Here is a 20,533-nt window from a genome sequence, read left to right as displayed (position 1 = left end):
CCCGCCTCGCTCTCCAGCCGAGGGCCTGTCGCCAAGGGCTTGAGAAGAAGCGGCGCCTCGCAGCGGGCGGCTGGCGGCGGCGCCTCCAGCACTCCGGAGGCACAGGGGGCGGGGTGGGGCGGGAAGGGGCGGGGCCTTGGCGGGAAAACAAGGGCAACTGCTCTAGCCTGCCGGGTTGTCCCTCGTCTCTGTGGTGGGGGGCGGGGCCGGCGTGCAGTGAGAACGGGGTGGAGCACCCCGCGCCCGACTCCGCCTCTCGCCCCTCCTCCGCCTCCTCTCCTTCCCCGGCTCGCCCCTGGGGAGGGCTGCTGGATGGGTGGGGATTCTGGGCCGGTGGCGGAGTCACTGTCGCTTCAGCCAGACTGCGAAGCGGACGGACTCACCCGGTGCCCCGGAAAGGGGCGCCACCAGGGGAGGAGGAGGAGGAGGGGAAGAGACACCCTCCCTGCCTGAGCCCTCTCGAGGCTCTCATCTCAGGGGCTAGGGGATTGACAGGAGAGGGAAGCCAAGTTCCTCCACCTGGGCTGCCTGAGGAGGCCGCGACCCTGGAGGGCCCTGAGCCCACCCACATCAGGGGCCCTAGAACCAACCCGAGGGCCTAAAGCGACAGTCTTAGGGACCACTGCAAGGTTTCCAGTTGCCTAGACAACGAGCCCGGGGTCAGAGCAACAGCCCTTCCAGCACCTGCCTCAGGCACCAGTCCCAGCCCTGAGCGTGCCTGCCAGTCCAGGTGACATGCCGGTGCTCTCCACCCCACGGCCCTCACGGGTGACCACGCTGAAGCGCACAGCTGTGGTCCTGGCTCTCACTGCCTACGGAGTCCACAAAATCTACCCTCTCGTGCGCCAGTGTCTGGCTTCGACAAGGGGCCCTCAGGTGCCGGCTGGAGACCCCACGCAGGAGGCCCTGGGGGCCACAGCGGCCAAGGCTGGCATGAACCGGGTATTCCTGCAGCGGCTCCTGGTGCTCCTGCGGCTGCTGTTCCCTCGGGTCCTGTGCCGGGAGACGGCGCTGCTGGCACTGCACTCTGCTGCCCTGGTGAGCCGGACTTTCCTGTCAGTGTATGTGGCCCGCCTGGACGGCCGGCTGGCCCGCTGCATCGTGCGCAAGGACCCGCGAGCCTTCAGCTGGCAGCTGCTGCAGTGGCTGCTCATCGCCCTGCCTGCCACCTTCATCAACAGCGCCATCCGCTACCTGGAGGGCCAGCTGGCCCTGTCTTTCCGCAGCCGTCTGGTGGCCCACGCCTACAGCCTCTACTTCTCCCAGCAGACCTACTACCGAGTGAGCAACATGGACGGGCGGCTGCGCAACCCTGACCAGTCCCTGACAGAGGATGTGGTGGCCTTCGCTGCCTCTGTGGCCCACCTCTATTCTAACCTGACCAAGCCACTCCTGGACGTGGCTGTGACCTCCTACACGCTGCTTCGCGCTGCCCGCTCGCGTGGAGCTGGCACTGCCTGGCCCTCGGCCATTGCTGGCCTCGTGGTGTTCCTCACGGCCAACGTGCTGCGGGCCTTCTCGCCCAAGTTTGGAGAGTTGGTGGCAGAGGAGGCTCGGCGGAAGGGGGAGCTGCGCTACATGCATTCTCGCGTCGTGGCCAACTCCGAAGAAATCGCCTTCTATGGGGGCCACGAGGTGGGGCAGTTTGGGGCACTGGGCTTGAAATAGAGCATGCAGCTGGGAGGCCCAGGGCAGGCAGCTGCAGACGGTGGGGCAGATGCTGGAGGTGCGGTGGGCCGTGGAAAGGGGCCTGGGGACGGGCCAGGCCTCGGGTGGCCACGGTCTTAGGTACAGAAATGGAGAAGCAGGACAGCAGAAATGGAGAGCAGGCCTGTACCGGCTGCCTGTGCAGCTCTAGCCCACTTCTGCTTCTTTGCTTGGCCTCCTCGGTGAGCTGGCCCTGGACTTGGAGCTGGGGATCCTAGCGGTTTGAGACGCTTGCATTCTGGCTCACCCCACTGCTGCAGCCAGCCAGGAGGAGACTCCTGCCATCTGGGAGCAGGGACAGTAGGACGCAGCCTGCTGCCCAGCCTCTCCCTGGGTCCTTTGAAGGCTGGCGTCCGCCAGAGCTGGCCGGCATTATGGGCATGACTCAGCCCAAGCCGAGGTTAATGAGCAGCGCCCAGCTCAGCGGCCACTGGCGGCGGCGGCACTCAGGGTCAAGGCCATGGGTCTGCCCGGTTACAGACCAGCTTAGCCTCCTCCCCGCGGCCCTGGGCCAGGGATGCCTGGTCCCAGCTGCCACCGCAGCAGGACACACTTCCTGCCCACCCGGCAGTGGCCCTGCCCCCAGCGTGGCCGCCCTTCCGCCTAGGCCCCAGGCACAGGGCTCTCTGGTGGGCCTGGGCTGCCCGGCAGGCACTGGGAAAGGTTACTCCAGGCCAGTGCTCCCTTTATCATGGCAGCCCCTCCCCTTCCTGGTGCCTGGGGTTGCAGCTGCCTCAGGTCCTGTTCTCTGCAACTCCAGTTTCGGTTCCTGAGGGCCTTGGGGGGAGGGGCGCGGTGACATCTGACTCCTAAAGGTCTGTATGTGCTCCCTAGGTCAGGTGGCCTTTTGCCCCAGACCCTATCTCATTGGTTGCACATCAAGTAGAGAAGCAGGATTGCGCCTGGTTTTTAAAAAGGGCTTGTCCCTAAACTGTGCAGAGAGAGATGTCCCAGGTGGGACCAGGTTTCAGATTAGGAGAAAGGTGCCTGGCCTTCCACAGTAACCCCTCTCCTGCTCCCCTCTTCTCCTGCACGCCAGGCTGCAGGGCCTTGGCAGGCAGCCGTGGCCTTGGGTGAGGTGCTTGGCACATCACCTGCAGCTACATCGTCAGCCTTGGCTGGCACTCCTGCCAGCTCCCAGCACGAGCCTGGATCATCGGGTGCTCAGAGGAGACACAGTCACTTCAGGAACAGGAAATTGGGCCTGAGAAAAGCTGAGCTATGGGAGCAGCCTCAGGTGCTAGAGGTAGAAGAGAGCATTGGTTCTTTGAAGAACTTCCTCTGGCCCTGGCTTCAGGAAGTAGTTCATTTGCCAGGGTGGCGGGCCCTGTGTGCATTCTTGGCCAGTCCGATAGGCATCAGCTAGAAAACTGTGTGAGGTGACAGGCCCCCACAGGTGGGTCGATGGCCCTTGCTGTGCAGGCATGTGGCCCACTTCAGTCCCACTGGCTGATGTCCCATGGACAAGGACCTGGGTTCAGATCAACAGGTTAGGGCAGAAGTGACTGACTGACTGGGAAAGGTTACTCCAGGCAGATAAACAGCAGAGTATTCTCTTTTTACTAGGGTTTCACTGAGGCTGCTTATTTAAACGCACACACAGACACACATGTGCACACAACTTCTTGCTTGAAAACAAAGTAAACCTTTCTTAATAAGTCAAAGCATCATTTATAAGAATCTGGTTCTCCCAACAGCCCTGCCAGTGTGCTTCACATTCCTGCACTGCTTGCTCCCTCCAGGCAGCATGAGCTTGGGCAGGGCACTTTGTCTCTCTGGGCCTCAGTGTCCTACAGTGGGCCCGAGAATACACATGCTCTGATATGAGTGTAAATCAAATGGAGAGATGCAAAAGCACTTGGCAAACAGTGCCAGGTTGGGCAGCTCTCATCAATCGGGCATGGGAGACAGGGCCAAGGCATGTGTACCTGGACCAAGCTAGGAAATCCAGGCCCCAGTGGCCACCTTGCCAGGAGCACTTTCCGGCATCTCTGGCCTCCCCTACCTGTCTGACTGCTGCTGCCACCCAGTTCCCTGAAGAGGCACCTGCCCTGTCCTGACCTAGCAGAGGGTAGGGACCAATGCACAAGGGCCTACCCACTTCTGAGGGAGGGAGAGCCAGGCTGAAATGCAGGCTGTTGGGGAATATACCGTCCTGGTTTTGGTGGGAAAAAGCAATGCAAGTTTCTCATGGAGAGGAACCCTGGCAAAGTAGCAGGAAGTTGGGGGGCCTAAGTATGCAGAGACTGTTGACCAAGTTTTTCGAAGCCAAGAACACTACCTTTTGCTCTCCTGTACTGCTCTTTGCTTAGTTTAGTGTAGAAAAATTAGAGCGAGCTGGGCACAGTGCTGCACACCTGTAATTCCAATGACTCTGGAGGCTGTGGCAGGAGGATTGCAAAGTTGCAAGCCAACCTCAGCAACTTGGGGAAACCCTGTTTCTAAATAAAGTATCAAAAAGGGGTGGGGATGTGGCTCAGTGGTTAAGTGCTCCTGAGTTCAATCCCTGGTACAAAAAAAAGAAAGAAAACAGAACTGATGATGCAGGGGCAGTGCTGAGGGAGACCAGAGCCCCTCATGCAGAGACCACCCAGGCTACCGAGAGGGGAGTGGTAAGTGTCCCAGCTAGATAGATGGTAGGAAGCGGGGACAGGTGCCACACTGACTTCAGGCAGTCCCTTACCGTCAGCACTACCCGCATTTGGGACCTTACCCACCCCATGTGTAACCCCCAACTCTTAGCCCGGTCATGGCCATTGAATGGTGAAGTATCTGTGAGCAGCACTTGGAGATTCTCACCATCACCCCCACAGGAGTTGCCACAGGGCCTCTTGGTGTCTGTCCTCCTGGCAGGTGGAGCTGGCACAGCTGCAGCACTCCTACCAGAACCTGGCCTCGCAGATCAACCTCATCCTTTTGGAACGTCTGTGGTACGTCATGCTGGAGCAATTCCTCATGAAGTATGTGTGGAGTGCCTCGGGCCTGCTCATGGTGGCTGTCCCCATTATCACTGCAACTGGTTATTCAGAGTCAGGTGAGAGCCAGGGATCTGGGAAAATGGCGTCAGGTCACTGTTTTCTCCTGTAGTGCCGGGTGCTGGGTTTGCAAGGGCCCAGTGCTTAACCGGCCACCTGCCCCTTTGACTGAGGATGTTGAGGCCTTGCTGGCATCATGAGATTGCCAGAGGTCAAGCTCTCCTCATAGCTCCCTGTTACCACCCAACTGAGCCTGGGACCACAACTCAGGAGTACTGCATGCCTCTTTACCATGCATGTGCACCCTTGCCCACCTGTCCCTTGTCCTCAGCCCAACTTTAACTTGGAAGTGAGAGGATTTGGGGAGTACCTTGGGTGAGCCCCTTCATGACCACAGCCTTGTTTTCCCCACCTCTAAAGCAGTTCTTGCAGGTTTCAGAGGGTAGAGATCTCACCCTGAGGCCTTTTAGGGGAACAGTGAGCCTGTTCTTTGGCTTTACTGATGATCAGGTTGTCTTTGTTCCCACTTTGTTCCTCTGCTGGTTTACAGCTCATTTGTTTTCTTTTCAGCCTTTCAGCCGTTACCCTTGAGAAGTTTTAATGCATTCTTAAAAAGTCTCAGGTTAATCAATAGCTCCTCTCCTCCCCCGGTCCTTAGAGCAGAGGACCTTGGAGAACCTATCCCCTTCACAGCCCAGCATGAAGTTTGGTTTCACATGGTTTTTGTTCTTAGCTATGCTTCAGCTGGTGGTTGTATGTATGGACTCACCTGCTTGTGTACTGATTTCTTTGGTTGGCATTCAGTTCTTAGGCCTCAGTCTGCCCCTCCATGTTCCATTTCCTTCTTCCAGGTAGACATTTTGAAAAAGTTCTCTCAGGAAGGGTTTCATCCTGAGACAGTCTCAATTATTTTGTGGTCTGAAAACATCTTTATTTCACCCTTTTCCTGCACTAAGTTTAGGTTGGGTACAGAAATCTAGGTGGACAGTTCATTTCTCTCAGCCTTTTGACAGTGTCCCATTGTCGACTCACTTTCATTACTGCTGAAAAAAATCTGTGAACAGTTTAATTGTTAGTAACCTGCATTTTCTTTCTGGATGCCTTTATAATTTTCTCTTTCTCTGTAGCATGCTGCAGTTGTGCTATGATGTGTTTAGGTGTAGGTTTCTTTTTCTCCTACCGGAGGCTTGTGCATCCTTCAAATATTCAGGGTTTTCAGTCTTTTTTCTGCTCACTAATGCTCCAGCTCACCAGTTTTCAGTCACATCTAATTTGAATTTTTTTTTTACTTCTCACTGACTATTTCTGTAAGTTCTATTTGATTCTACTTCAAATAGAAGTTTGAAAATAGAACTTTTCAGATAGAAATTTCAAACTGTTTTTGTATGTTATTTGCTCCTCTTTTGTCTGCTCCTTTTATGCTGCATACCATATTAGTCATGCCGATTTCACAGTATCTCTCCAAAGACTTGGTGATCTGAAGCTCTTGGGGGTCTAATCTACCCTCACCTTCCCTGCTGGTTCTTACTCCTGGCGGATCATTCCCTTGTGGGAATAGCTGTGGTGTCCATGCAGGGTGTAATTCCTGCATGCATCTCTTCTTTTCTTTTGAGCACGCACTCCAGGGGTGATTAACCAGTTGTAGGTCATCTTCATGTTAAGCTCTCAGCTTGGGCAGGAAGAGGGTGGTTCCAAGGCTTGGAGGCAATATTCATTTGAAGCCCAGACATATAATTACCAATTCTTAGAGGAGACCTTTTGCTCAGTGCACCTAGAGCCCAGGCGAGGTCAATGAAACTTTCTGCCTTCTCTGCATCTTCAAGCACAGTTCTGCTTTAAAAGGTGTTCTAGTTTAGCTGGTTTGGTAAGAGGGTTTTCAGTTATACATATGTGTATCTAAGCCTGACTTGTTTTAGAAACCAAAGTCTCTGATTTTTACCCTCTTTGTGTTTCCACTTTGGGGTTTCCATACCTTCAGCTCTCTGTGTCCCTCTCCGGGTGACACTACCCCCCACCCCTGACAGAGGAGAAATCTAATTCCAGAGAGTCTATACAAAGGACTCAGCCAGTATACCTGGCCCTAAGCACGTGGAACCAGCCATGAGGAAACCAACTAGGTTTGTAGCAGATTCAAAGAAGGGTGAGCTACTGCCAGGCATGGTGGCACACATCTATAATTAACAGCAGCTCAGGACATTGAGGGAGGAGGATGGAAAATTCAAGGACATCCTCAGCAATTTGGGAAGACCCTGTCTCAAAATAAAAAGAACTGTGGATGTACTCAGTGGTAAATCACCCCTGGGATCAACCCTCAGTACCAAAAAAAAAAAAAAAAAAAAAAAGTAAGCTCCTGTCCCTGCTACCTGGCCCTCATAGCTAGTAACCTTTGGAAAACATGCAAAGGAAGTTCCCATCCTTGCTGGCGCCACTTCTGTCTTAGTGGCCTCCTTGTTATTTTCCTAAATATCAAGCATTTGTGGACCTCAGGCCCTTTGCCCCTGCTGTGTGCCCTGCCAGGAATATTCTTTCCTCAGCTGCCCCTGAGGCTTTGTCCCTTTGTCTGTCAGAGCTTTGCTCCCAGGCACCAGCTAAGCAAGGCCTGCCTTGACCACCATACCTTTCTCTTCCCCTCCCCCTCTCCCAAGCTCTGAACATGCTGCATGTGTCACTTCTTTGTGGAATTCCTCCCTTTCTCCCCACCTTCCACTGAGAGCTGGATGAGGGCTGAGAGTTTTCTGTTTTGTCCCTAGTACCTGGAGGCAAGTGAGGGTTCCAGGAGCTTCAAGGAGAGCCAGTGGGAGGAGACAGGCACTTAACCACTGGGGAAGATTTAGATAAACTTATGTGAGGAGCCTGGAGGCCCTAGGAAAGGAGCAGAGCCTGCCACTCACTCCAGCCCAAGGCCTGGCCTGCTCTGCTGCAGCCAGGCCTTTAGCTTCCTGAGGTGCTAAAGGGGACTGCAGGGGCAGTGAGTTCTGCCTCCAGGAAGTTACCAGACTTGTGGACCCCTTCCCTTTGTCCACTCTATCTGTCAGGACATCAAGGAGGAGGACTTGTATCCCCACTGTCTTCAAGGGCACCATGGGAAGAAAGACCCAGGGCCTTAGATTTGGAGAATTAACGTTCACTCCCACACCCTGTTCATGCACCTGGTTTCCTAGGCCAGGCACCAGCAGGCAATTGAGGCACTCTATCCATCTATCCTTTCCCCTCTCTAATTTGCACTGTCCCTTTTCCCCGTCCCCATCCTGCTCCTGGCACTGATCCCTGAGGCTCCCCACTTCGGGATCACATATACCCCTGGGTAGTGTTCTTTCCCAGTCTGGCCCCTGGAGCCTTTCAGATGGTTGCTTGCTACTCACCCACCTGCACCCCTCAGGGGATCCTCAGAGTTGGCCTCCTCCTTAATCCTCACTGCCATCTCCAGATCCCTTGTATAACAACCCTGCTCCTCTGGGGACTCCCAAGGTCAAGGATGGTTGAAGGGCATGACAGTGGAATCTAGACTGTCACAGAAAAGCAGGTTCAGACTGGAGCAGCTCTTAGGATCAAACAAGATGGCCATTGCCACAGAGGTCAGAGATCATGGCTTAGAGGGCCATTAGAGAAAATGGGTCCCAGGGAGGTCAGAAGTAAGATATTCATGTTTCAAAGACAGCTCTGGGTATCGGATGAGGAAATCCAGGGGCTCATGTGGTGCAGGACAGAGGGGCTGGGATAGTCCAGGTGAGGAGCTGGTTTTGCAAGAAACAAAGCCATGTGCCTGTAACTCACTTTCTTAATCAATGTTATTGAAATGTGATTAACAGACCATGTAATTCAGCCTTTTTTGTTTGTTTTTGGTACTGGAGAATGAACCCAGGGGTGTTCTACCACTGAGCTAATCCTCAGCCCTTCTTATTTGTTGTTTTGAGACAGGGTCTCACTAAGTTGCCTGGGTGGCCTCCAACTTGTGATCCTTTTGCCTTCCTCTCCTGTATATCTGGGATTACAGGCATGCACCATTGCACTGGGACCAGTTCAGCCTTTAAAAATGGACATTTCTGTGGCTTTTTAAAATATATCCACAGAGTGGGGCTGGGGTTGTGGCTCAGTGGTAAAGCACTTGCCTAGCATATGTGAGGCACTGGGTTCAATTCTCAGCACTGCATATAAATAAATGAAAGAAATTTAAAAGGGTCTATCAACATCTAAAAAATATATATTTTAAAAATATGTTTATCCACAGAGTTATGTAACCATCACCACTATCTAAGTCCAGAATATTTTTATACCCTAAAAAGAAATTACAGACCTGTTATCAGTCAGTCCCCAATCCTCCCTTGCCCAGTCCTTGGCACCCACCAATCTACGTTCAATCTATGGATTTGCTTGTTCTGGACATTTCATAGGAATGGAATCATATGATATGTGACCTTTTGTGACCGGCTTCCTTCACTGAGCATAATTGTTTCAAGGTTCATCTATGTGATAAGATGAATCAGTACATCATTCTTTTTTATACAAATAATATTCCATTGTATTTTTTGTCTTTCTTCTTTGCAGTACTGGGGATTGAACCCAGGAGCATTCTACTGCTGAGCTACATCCCAGTCCTTTTTAAATTTTATTTTATTTTGAAACAGTGTCTCACTAAATTGCTGAGGCTGGCATGCATGAGATACTGGGTTCGATCCTCAACAACACATACAAAACTAAATAAAGGTGTTACAAACTTTAAAAAAAAAGTCTTCTTCCCATGTGTATGTTGTCTTCTTTCTCACTTGCTTCTTTCTTTCTCTCTCTCTCTTTCTTTCTTTCTTTCTTTCTTTCTCTTTCTTTCTTTCTTTCTTTCTTTCTTTCTTTTTATGTGGCTCACAGATGTTTTCTCCCAGTGGGTATGTGGTCTTCCTTCTTTTTTTCCTGGTGATACTGAGGATTGAACCCATGGTGCTCTACCACTGAGCCGCATCCCCAGTCCTTTTTTTGGTGGTGGTGGGGACCAGGTACTGAACCCAGGGGCACTTAACCACTGAGCCACATCCCCAGCCCTTTTTTATTTTGTTTTATTTGAGACAGGGTCTCACTAAGTCCTTAGGATCTCACTACGTTGTTGAGGTTGCTCTCAAACTTGCAATCCTCTTGCCTCAGCTTCTTGAGTCACTGGGATTACAGGCATTCACCACCATTCTGGCCCTTTTCACTTTCTTGATGATGTTCTTTGGTGCCCAGAAGTGTTTGATTTTGATGCTGTTCAACTGATCTATTTTTCTTTAGTTACTTGTGCTTTTGATGTCATAGTTAAGGAACAGTTACCATATCCAAAGTCATGAAGTTTTACCTTTATTTTCTACTGATTTTATACACTTAGCTCTTATACATCAACCTCTGATCCTCTTGGAGTTAGTTTTGGTATTTGGTATGAGGCAGGGATCACTCTTGTGTGTGTGTGTGTGTGTGTGTGTGTGTGTATCCAGCTCTCTTTCCCCTGTTGGCTCATTTTGACTTTCCAATGTCTCCCCTCCTCCACCCGCTCCACTGGGTGGGCAGACTCGGAGGACATGAAAAAGGCAGCCCTGGAGAAGGAGGAGCTGGTGAGTGAGCGCACAGAAGCCTTCACTATTGCCCGCAACCTCCTCACAGCTGCTGCAGATGCCACTGAGCGGATCATGTCATCCTACAAGGAGGTAACCACAGTACAGCCCCCACCCCTGACTGCTCCCCTGCCAGCAGCTGGCCAGGTCTAAGTCCATGCTGCCCTCCTTACAGGTGACAGAGCTGGCTGGCTACACAGCACGGGTTCATGAGATGTTCCAGGTATTTGAAGATGTTCAGCACTGTCGATTCAAAAGGCCCGGGGAGACAGAGGACACTCAGGCAGGGTCTGGGGCCATGGTACGGTCTGGTGTTCGTGTGGAAGGGCCCTTGAAGATCCAAGGTATGGTGATTGCCCCTGTGCAGAGCACCTCCTCTCATCCCTGCCTTGTTCCCTGCTGCCTGGGCTTCATTCCCATCCTGACCCTCAGGGACCATCCCACCTAACCATGAGGGAGGGCTTCCTAGCAGGGTCATTGAAGATTTCTGCCGGGTTTAATGGGATCCCTGGGGAGGGCTTCCCCAGGAGAGGTGCTGGTTCAGCAACCTGCCATCTTGGAGTTGTTGCTGCCAGCCAAACTGCTGATGCACCCTTCTGAGGACTCTGGATGAATTATCAGTTAAGAAAGTGGGGGCAGGGGGGTGTAGCCAGGCATGGTGGCACATGCCTATAATTCAGGTACTCAGGAGACTGAGGCAAGGGAGGATTGCAAGTTCCAGGCCAGCCTTAGCAACTCAGAGAGACCCTATCTCAAAATAAGAATACTGAAGAACTAGGGCTGTGAGTAGTGGTAGGGCACCCCTGAATTCAGTCTCCAATATCAAAGAGAGAGAGAAGAAGAAGGAGGAGGAGGAGGAGGAGAGAAGGGAAGAAGAAAATAAAAGGAATAAAAAGGACAGGCAGTCCTTGAGTGAAGGCAGGCAGTCCTTGAGCGTAGGCGATCATGCGCCCATGCGGGGCAGCCGGAGAAGACTTGAGGCAGTGTGCGAGCATGGAGCAAGAGCTCAAACAGCTGCCAGATAAAATAACACAACAGGAAGAGGGGCCTGTACATAGGAGTTGCCTTTGACAGGGTGCCAGGAGGGTAGAGCCACAGAGCAGGAGTAGAGACTTCATGCCTCAGGTTCCAGAGGACCTCAGGGTGGCAGCCCACGAACAGTACTAGACAATGGGAAAGGAGGGTCTACTTGTCAAAAGGCCTGACTGTTTTCCCAAGGGACCTGGGAACCGTGCTGATTGGGAATCCACTGGCTTGCTGCTGGGGGAACAAGGGAGGGCAGCAGGGGGCACACAGAACCCACCAAAGCTCTTCCGCCTCTCCTCCCTCCTCACACTCTCTCTGCAGGCCAGGTAGTAGACGTGGAACAGGGGATTATCTGCGAGAACATCCCGATCATCACGCCCACAGGAGAGGTGGTAGTGGCCAGCCTCAACATCAGGGTAGGTCAGTGGGCTGGGGATGTGATAGAGCACTTGCCTGGCTTCTGTGAAGCCCTGGGTTCTATCCCCAGCACAAACACATAAATAAAAATCACCGGTCGAGCAGGGAAAGCATGTCTGATGAGGAAGTGCCTACCAGGCAGGCTGAGCTGAGAGGACCAGGATGCACAGCTTAGGTGCCTGGCCATCTGCAAGTCTGAGCCCTTGGCTTCTCATCTGACTGCACTGGCAGTAGCCATTGTCCCCAGATATACGTGGCAGATGGGCCAAGGTCAAGATGAGAGACCAACGTGTCTCTGACTGAGTTCTGAGGCAATTGAGTCAGAGCTGATAAAAGAGACTAAGGATCACCAAGATTGGCCAAGGGTTACCCAAGTTGATTGTTGCCAGCTTCCCACCATCCTGAAAGAGCCAAGACTTGGGGGCTGCGGGGGAGGAGATTGTAGCTCTCCCCACCTGGGCTCCTCTGCTGTCCAGCCTGGGTTCCTGCCCCATCTGCTTTGAGAAGCCCCCTGTGCAGCTACATGGTGGGCACAGAGCTATTGACTGGGGAATGCTCCCAGGTCCTGGAGAGGTTGTGGAATGGAATTACTGATAGCTGAAACATCCACTGATCACCTTTGTACTCAGTCAGGGGTTTGGATAGGGGCAGGGAGCAATGGAGTAAGGGGAAGACTGAGCAGGGAGAGCAGGAGGAAGTAAGAGGGATTAATCCCTTTCTTCATTCATTTAACAAATGTTCCCTGAACTTTGGGCTGGATACTGGAAACCAGTGATAAATCAAGAGGCCCCTGCCCTCAAAGTCATCACTCTGGAGGACATTGCAATGTTACAAAGGACCCCAGTTAGACAGCCATCCAGAGTATAACAGGGGCTGCAAAAATAATGGTCATCATCCCCAGGGGTGAATGGAGGTCCAGGAGTCACAGGCAGGAGGATGGGAAGGCATGACTGGGACAAAGGACCAAGGGAGGAGGGGCCAGGGCCTGCCATGATCCTGCAGGGAAGGGTAAGAGGAGGGGCCAGGGCCTGGGCCTGGAGGGGAGGAAGATGGGGGAAGGGCCCTGAGAGCCAGCGGGAGGCAGGACACATGTCACTACCCCAAGCAGCACAACACAGTGATGGGATCTACATTGCCCTAGTATTGGTCACTGTAAGGGCTGGGTACCAGCTAGTGGCTGGTGGATCAAGATGAGTGATTTCCAGGCCAGCCTGGAGGAAGCCCAAGGATGTAAAGACCCTGAGGCCTTGGTGAGCAGGGACACAGCTGGTTAGAGAGCAAGGCCAGGTGAGAAGGTACAGGAGGAGTGAAAGAGCAGGGGTGGAGTCCTGAGTGAGCCTGTAGCCCTCTTGCCCTCTGGAGTTGATAGTCACATGATGGTGTGAATGTCCTGGGGCTGTCCTACAGAGTACCACAGACTGTCCTACAGAGTACCAGAAATGGACTCTTTCCAGTTCTGGAGGCCAGATGTGTAGACGAAGGTGCTGGCAGGATGGGTTCCTCCTGGGGGCTGTGAGGGAGAATCTGGCGCAGGCCCCTCCCAGCTTCTGGTTTGCTGGCAATCCTGAGCATTCCTTTGCTTCCTTCTGCTGCACCCGCCCCCCCCCCAATCCATCTTCACAGGGCATCCTCCCTCCACATGTGTCTGTGTGCAAATCTCCCCTTCTGATAAGGACACCAGCCGTGTCGGATTAGGGACCGCTCCAGTAGGACTGCCTGTTAACCAATTACATCTGCAAAAACCCAATCTCCAAATAAGGTCACGCTTGGAGGTAGTGAGGGTGAGGATTCCGACACATGAATTCGGGGGAAACAGTTCAGCCCGCTATACTGCCCAAAGTAAACCAAATGCCAGGACCTTGAATCTTCCCAGGAGCCCTGGTCATGGTGGTATTATCTGTGGCTTTCACAGATAAGGAAACAGACACTGAAAGAAGGAAGAGACAAAGTGTGATCGTGCTGGTGGTGGCCAGGGAATCTCCACTCCAGGGTGCCTACCTCTGCACCCCAGGCTCTCTCCAACACTTGCCAGCAAAGGTGCTCACTGGGAATCTGGCAGGCTAGGACCGAGCCTGGCTGCACTCTGAGCCCTGCTTCCTGTGTACCACATTTCCCTAAGTCCAGCCCAGATAGCACAGCAAGCTAACCAGGAACCTGGAGGACCTGAGGTCCATGATGCCAAGCCCATGGGGCCACAAAGGCATCTTTGTGTCCCCCTGGCACCTGTGGAGGTGAAGAGGACTATGGGGCAGAGAGATGGGCAATGGAGATTTGGACCGTAAGTCTAGAATTGTAAGGAAAGTGCCTTGCACTGGGCAGCTCCTAAAAGGAACTGGGGCTCTTGACCCTGTGCTTAGATTCCCAGTGAAGTGGGATTGAGGGTAACATTAACTATCATGGAACACACCCTTCCTCTTGTGCTGGCCCGTGCTCTCTGGGCATGCTGGGACCTTAGGGGACAGGACCAGATCTTCTCTGTTTCCCTGCATGCTGGGACAGGTGTTCATTTAGGGCTCTGGATGCTGGACCCCATCCCTCTGGTCCTAAAAATCCCTTACCAAAATATTAAGAATGGCCTGTCTGCCAGCCTGGAACAGAGGGAGCCTTTTGAGGCTGGGAAGGAAGCCCAGGGTGTGGCAAAGGAGGCCCATCCCTAGGTGCCACAGTCTGCTGCCTCTCTGCCTCTGCAGGTAGAAGAAGGTATGCACCTGCTCATCACAGGCCCCAATGGCTGTGGCAAGAGCTCTCTGTTCCGGATCTTAGGTGGGCTCTGGCCCACGTATGGTGGTGTACTCTATAAGCCCCCACCCCAGCGTATGTTCTACATCCCGCAAAGGTAAGGAGGCCAGCTGCAGGAGGAGCCTCCCTGGCAGGCAGCTGGAGGCAGAACTCTGTCCCCAGATGTCTACCCCCCACCTCTTCCCACCTGTGCACTCGGAGGCTTCTAACAGAGGCCCAGGTCTGAAATGGTAGAATGTGCCCCGTAGGAGAGGACTCAAGATATTGCCCCAGAGCTGGCCAAGGGCTCTGAGGTCTGTGCCCTCCTTTCCACCCCGACCACTCTGTCCATTTAAGATATGGGTGGGAGGGCTGGCGCATGGGTACCCATGAATGTTGAGGGGTGCACACACACTGTGTGCATGTGGTGTACACGTGAACATGGGTAGGTGTGTGGGCACAGTGTACATCTACCACCTGGAGTCCCCATGATCGGCCAGGGCCACCCCAGAGCCCACTCAGGCACATGCTGCCCTCAGTGGACACTTGGCTTTCCCACAGGCCCTACATGTCCGTGGGCTCCTTGCGTGACCAGGTGATCTACCCGGACTCAGTGGAGGACATGCGGAGGAAAGGCTGTTCTGAGCAGCAGCTGGAAGCCATCCTGGACATCGTGCACCTCCACCATATCCTGCAGCGGGAAGGAGGTAGGGGCAGGGCTGCTGCCCAGCTTATCATCAGGTCAGGGAGCAGTCAATTGCCCTTTGTCCCAAGACCCTGAGGGGGAACCTGCTACCGCCCCCACCCCTGGCCCTGTCCCCCAGCCCAGGGGGATGAGGATTATCTTGGCAACCAAGAGTCCAAAGTGCTTGCCGTGAGCCCCACCTACCTGGGAGGACAGGCAGTAAACAGGTAGCCCCAACAGGACTTTACTTTCAACAAGGCACTCACCTCTTTAGGAACCTAGGACACCCTTTCTCAGAGAAGAGGGGCCCAAGCCAAGAACTGTGGAACACAGAGAAGTCACTCCACCTGGGAACCAAGGGACAGCAGGGCAGACTACAGCATGGGCTCAGTGGGAGGAAGGTGCTGGCTCACAGTAGGGCCTTCTGGACCGTGGGAGCCTGGACTCACCCTGAGAGGGATCAAAAGCCCTTAGAAGGGTGTAGGTAGGGAAAGTGGTGGCTTAGTTTTGCATTTCAACAAAATGGCCCTCTTCCAGGCAATGGGCAAGTGCCTTGACCAGGCTGTGTGCAGAGGCTGGGAATGTGGGTGGGGAGAGCAGAGGGGACTCTTGGAAGAGCCCTCAAGAGGGAGGAACAGCTGGCAAGAGGTGGTGTTTCAGAGAAGAGAAGCCTTGTGGAGGGGCAGTGCTTGTCTGCAATGTCCATTGTGCCCAGCTGCAGGCACAGAATGGAGGCCATTGCAGAGTTTCTTGGTGAAATCTAAGACTCAAGGTTCCACTTCCTGCCTCCCCCACTTAGATACAAGATGCCCTTGCTCAAAGACCTCGCTTCTCTGACTCTGTACCTGCAGCATTAAATGCAATATCTCCTGCGGGGGCCTCTGGTGCATTTTCAGAAAATGGCGGCGGGTATGGGGATTCAGGAAGATTTCCCCCAGGTGTCATCACCTGTCCATGCAGAAAAGGGGGCCAGGAGATGAGGTCCCTGCAGCTCTGCTCACTTCAGAGCTTCATCCCCATCTTTCCCATGGCCTGGCCTCACCTCTTTTGTTCCTGCCACCCTCAACCTAGAAGGATATCCCCTCTACCCTCCCTCTGTGGTGTCCCTGAAGGCCTAGGACCTGTGGCCAACCATTGCAACCTACTAGGATTGCATTCAGCTGTAACAGAACTATGCTGCCCCACAGTGGCTAAAGAGTTTAGCCTACTGTGCTCAGCCCCAAGAAGCACAGGCCACAGTTCAGCGGGTGGCTCCGCTCTGTGCGGGCTCCAGGAATCCAGGCTATTCTATCATGTGTGGCCTCCATTCCCAGTCATTTCATGATCCAAGACAGCTGGGGTAGCCATCACATACCTGTCCCCTGCTGTGGGATGAAGGAAGTAAGGGGGAAGAGACTTGTCTTCTTTCTTTCAGAGAAGGTTCCATAAGCTTGTCACATGCAAGCTTATCTCATTTGCCAGAATTGAATCACATGGTGACACACCTCACTACAGGGCAAGCTAAAAAGTATTGAAAGTAGAATCTTTTTTGCAGGGTGGGTAACAGGGCTTGAACTCAGGGGCACTTGGTCACTAAGTCACATCCCCAGCCCTATTTTGTATTTTATTTAGAGACAAGGTCTCACTGAGTTGCTTAGTGCCTTGCCATTACTAATGCTGGCCTTGAACTTGTGATCCTCATGCCTCAGCCTCCTGAGCCCTTGGGATTACAGGTGTGCACCAGCACGCCCATCAGAAAGTAGAATCTTGATGTCTTGATTCTGAGCTGCCACATGCACTGGCAAAACTTCAGTCCTGTGGGAAGGCAGAATGGATGATAGGAGAGGAGGCACCCCTTCTGCACAACTGTCCTGACCAATCTCCCTACTCACCTGCTTCTCAGACAGCCTGGAAGCCCCATCCAGGCACTGGCTCCACACCATGCTATGTAGCCCACTCCTTGCAGCAAGGACCCTCTGTCCAGGGGAGACCACTCTGGCCATCCCTGGGGCTCTCTGCCATAGCCATCTGCTGCCCAGTGAAGGAGGTGTTGGAGCTCTTCATTGGCCTCAACAACAGAAATGCATCTTCTCCCAGTTCTGGAGGCTGGTCGTCCAAATTCAAGGAGTGGGCAGGGCTGGTTCCTTCTGAGGCAGTGAGGAAAGGATCTGCTCCAGGGCTCTCTTCTTGGCTTGTGGAGGCCATCTTCTCCAGGGCTTTTCACAGTCTTCCACTTCTGCTTGTCTGTGTCCAAACTTCCCCTTTTTATAAAGACACCAGTCCTATTGGATTAGGAGCACCCTAATGGTCTTGTCTTAAATAACGATACCTGCAATAACCCTATTTCCAAATAAGGTTGCATTCTGAGGGGTGGGGGTTAAGACTCTAATATGCCTTTTTTTAAATTTTTTTTGAAGGCGAAGGTTTTTTTTATTCATTTATTTATATGTGGCACTGAGAATCGAACCCAGTACCTCATACATGAGAGGCAAGCACTCTACCACTGGCCCCAGCCCCTGCCCTCTAATATGCCTTTTTTGGGAGGAAGCAATTCTGGTTCCAACTCTTTGGGTTATTAAAGTATCACAGATAGACAAGGACACAGCAGAAGTAGGCAACTGGACAAGCTCCTTCGGGGGTCAAATGTGGCCTGTCTTTCCATCACCCTTGTTACCCTAGCTCCCCCTGCATAAGCCCCAGCACCCCTGACACACACACACACACACACACACACACACACACACACTGGGCCCTGTTGAATTGAGCAGAGCTCCTTACTCTCTGGCCAGGTTGGGAGGCCATATGTGACTGGAAGGATGTCCTGTCGGGGGGCGAGAAGCAGAGAATCGGCATGGCCCGCATGTTCTACCACAGGTAATCCTCCGGTGGCTTTCCTGGGCATCCAGGGTGGTCTAAGTCAGCAACAGAGACAAATTGGTGCTCCCTAGGTCCCCCCTCAGGATGAAGGCACCTTCCAGAAGGAGCCTTGATTCTATTCTGAACATGGCAGGGCGGGGCTGGAGCTGGTCAGGGGGTTGGCAGTGGAGGGTCACCATCTCTCCCCCTTGACCATCCTCCCCTAAGGCCCAAGTATGCCCTCTTGGATGAGTGCACCAGTGCTGTAAGCATAGATGTGGAAGGCAAGATCTTCCAGGCGGCCAAGGACGCCGGCATTGCACTGCTGTCCATCACCCACCGGCCCTCCCTATGGTAGGTGCCTCTCTGAGGTTCACTCTTGGAGGAGCGGGGTGGGACTGCCACCCAAGATGGGGAGGGCAGCTGCCGGCAAACATTGCTGTCCCTCTCCTGGCCAGGAAGTACCACACGCATTTGCTGCAGTTTGATGGGGAGGGGGGCTGGAAGTTTGAGAAGCTGGACTCAGCTGCCCGCCTGAGCCTGACGGAGGAGAAACAGCGGCTGGAGCAGCAGCTGGCTGGCATTCCCAAGATGCAACGACGCCTCCAGGAGCTCCGCCAAATCCTGGGAGAGGCCATGGCCCCAGAGCAGCCCCCGGCAGCCAGCCTCCCAGGCCCTGGTGTCCCCACTTGACCAGGATCCAGTCCCTTGACCCCCCTCCCCAGGCTCTGAGATCACATGAAGGAAACTGCAGCTCCCACTCTGTCCTCACGGTCCCTGCATGCCTTTCCCTCTCCCTGGCCACCTTGTCATGGATCTGCCCTTCGTAGAAGACCCGAGGTACACTGTACCTCTTCCCCATGCTGCCACCCTCAGGCAAGTAGGAATGGAGGGTGCACCCTGCTTCCAGCCCCCACCTTGCCCGTCACCCTGGGGGCTGCTCCACAATAACTGCCCTGTTCAGGGCAGCAAGTCCTTTACTTTTCTCTGGGGAAGGGGCGTGGGGCTTGTGAGCCCCCAGTCCTGAACCCACACCTGTGTATGGTTGAGCCATACGTAGGAAGCAGTCGGGGACCCCTCAGGCCCCTGCTTACTGCCACCAGCCAGAGACTGGCAAACCTGGCAATTGTGGGTCACCTCCCTCCTGAAACTCAAGTCCTTGTTATTACCTCTCCAGTCTCTTGCAGACCCCATGTTCCATCCTTCTATTGCCACCTTCCAGGGTAGCCAACCAAGGCCCCTGTTCCAGGAAGCATCTTTCCTGCCATCAAAGCAACCAGATGGGGCTCAGGGTCAGCCAGCCCCATGTGTGCATCATCTCTCCCCGCTGGCAGTCACAGAGAGCCCTGGGGAGAAAGAATGGAACAGCATTCCTCCCAGCCATGAAAAGAATGTAGCCTGGCCGGTTCACTCCCTTGCTTTCTCTCCTTCTGCAGCCTAATTTATTGGATTTCCTGTTTGTAGCCGTCAAAATTGCCAATGTGAGCGCCCTGCCACCAGGGGAGGTGGTCAGGCCTGGACCCTCTACGCTACCCAGCCTCTGAGGCCACAGGCCTGGCTCCCACAGGTGCCAAGCCTGGCCCCCCCACCAGCCTATACTGCCAGCCGCCACTGGGGGGCGTGCTCTGCCTGCCAGGCCGGAGTAAGGGCACAGTGTTCCCCGCTCAGTGCCAAAGAGGGGTCACAGGGGGCACTGTCTCTGCCAAGCCAGCCCTCGCCAAGAGAGACCCCATCGCCGCTGTGTGCCTTTCCTGGGCCCTCAGCCCATGGGCAGGGGCGCCTCCCCTCAGTCCCCTCAGTAAAAACATCGTACAGAAAATGCATTCCTGCCTCCCTGCCTGTGTCCTGTTGCTGGGGGCGGGGCAAGAGGTTGGGTGGGACAGTTTGGGAAAGGAGTGGGCTTAGTTCCCCAAGCCCCTCTGAGAGAAATCGCCTCAGCCACCACCCCTATCCTGCACGAAGAATTTTCTCTGACTGACTCTCGAAATGGAAATGTTTTTTCCGTTACAGTCACATGGTGTTGGGTCAGGGGGACTGACAATGACATTTCACAAAAATATTGACTGAGCCAAAGCAGGACTCAACCTGGTGATGGAGAAAGGAGACCACCCCTAATCACTGCAGGAGGAGCTGTCAAGAGGAATGCTGTGGAAGGCCAGCAAGCTGCCAAGAAGCTGGAGGACCGACCCTGGCAGCACGGAAGGCTGAGTCACAAGGCAGGGCTGCTGCGTTTCTAAACCTTCTAGGAAGAGGGAACCCCTCTTGTGCAAAGGTCCAGCCTTGGCGAATTGGAGCAAAGTATAGGGTATGATGGCCAGTGAGGGGAAGGAGGAGCTGACTGGTAGACCTTCCTAAGGAGCCTGCACTTAGCCTAGAGGCAGCAAGAGGCCACCAAAGAGTTCTCTGCAAGGTACAAATGGCACTGGGGGTCAGCCTACAGCAGGCCATGGGACCTCACGGGGAGGGTCACTGAAAGACTGGAGCACACCACTCCTGGGAATGGAAGGGGTGGCGGAGAGCAGTGGCCAGCCTGGGGAAGCTGAGCAGAATTCCCCCTGGCCCAGCTCTCCCACCCTGGCCTTGCACCCAAGAGAACT

General features: G+C 53.9%; 1 protein-coding gene across 1 annotated transcript; it reads left to right on the top strand.

Moving 5' to 3' along the window:
• The first annotated feature begins 236 nt into the window (after positions 1-236).
• ABCD1 (ATP binding cassette subfamily D member 1) lies at positions 237-19,759 on the top strand. The gene is made up of 10 exons (XM_079124283.1): positions 237-1,635; positions 4,561-4,741; positions 10,212-10,348; positions 10,431-10,599; positions 11,603-11,701; positions 14,393-14,534; positions 14,978-15,123; positions 17,870-17,954; positions 18,165-18,290; positions 18,395-19,759. Exons 1-10 carry the CDS (start codon positions 736-738, stop codon positions 18,627-18,629), a joined length of 2,220 nt encoding a protein of 739 aa, XP_078980409.1. The 5' UTR covers positions 237-735; the 3' UTR covers positions 18,630-19,759.
• The last annotated feature ends 774 nt before the right edge of the window (positions 19,760-20,533 follow it).

This window comes from Sciurus vulgaris (genome assembly GCF_902686455.1).
Source record: "Sciurus vulgaris genome assembly, chromosome: X".
In the NCBI taxonomy this organism is placed as follows: domain Eukaryota; kingdom Metazoa; phylum Chordata; class Mammalia; order Rodentia; family Sciuridae; genus Sciurus; species Sciurus vulgaris.
This window is presented reverse-complemented; position numbering and strand designations above follow the sequence as displayed.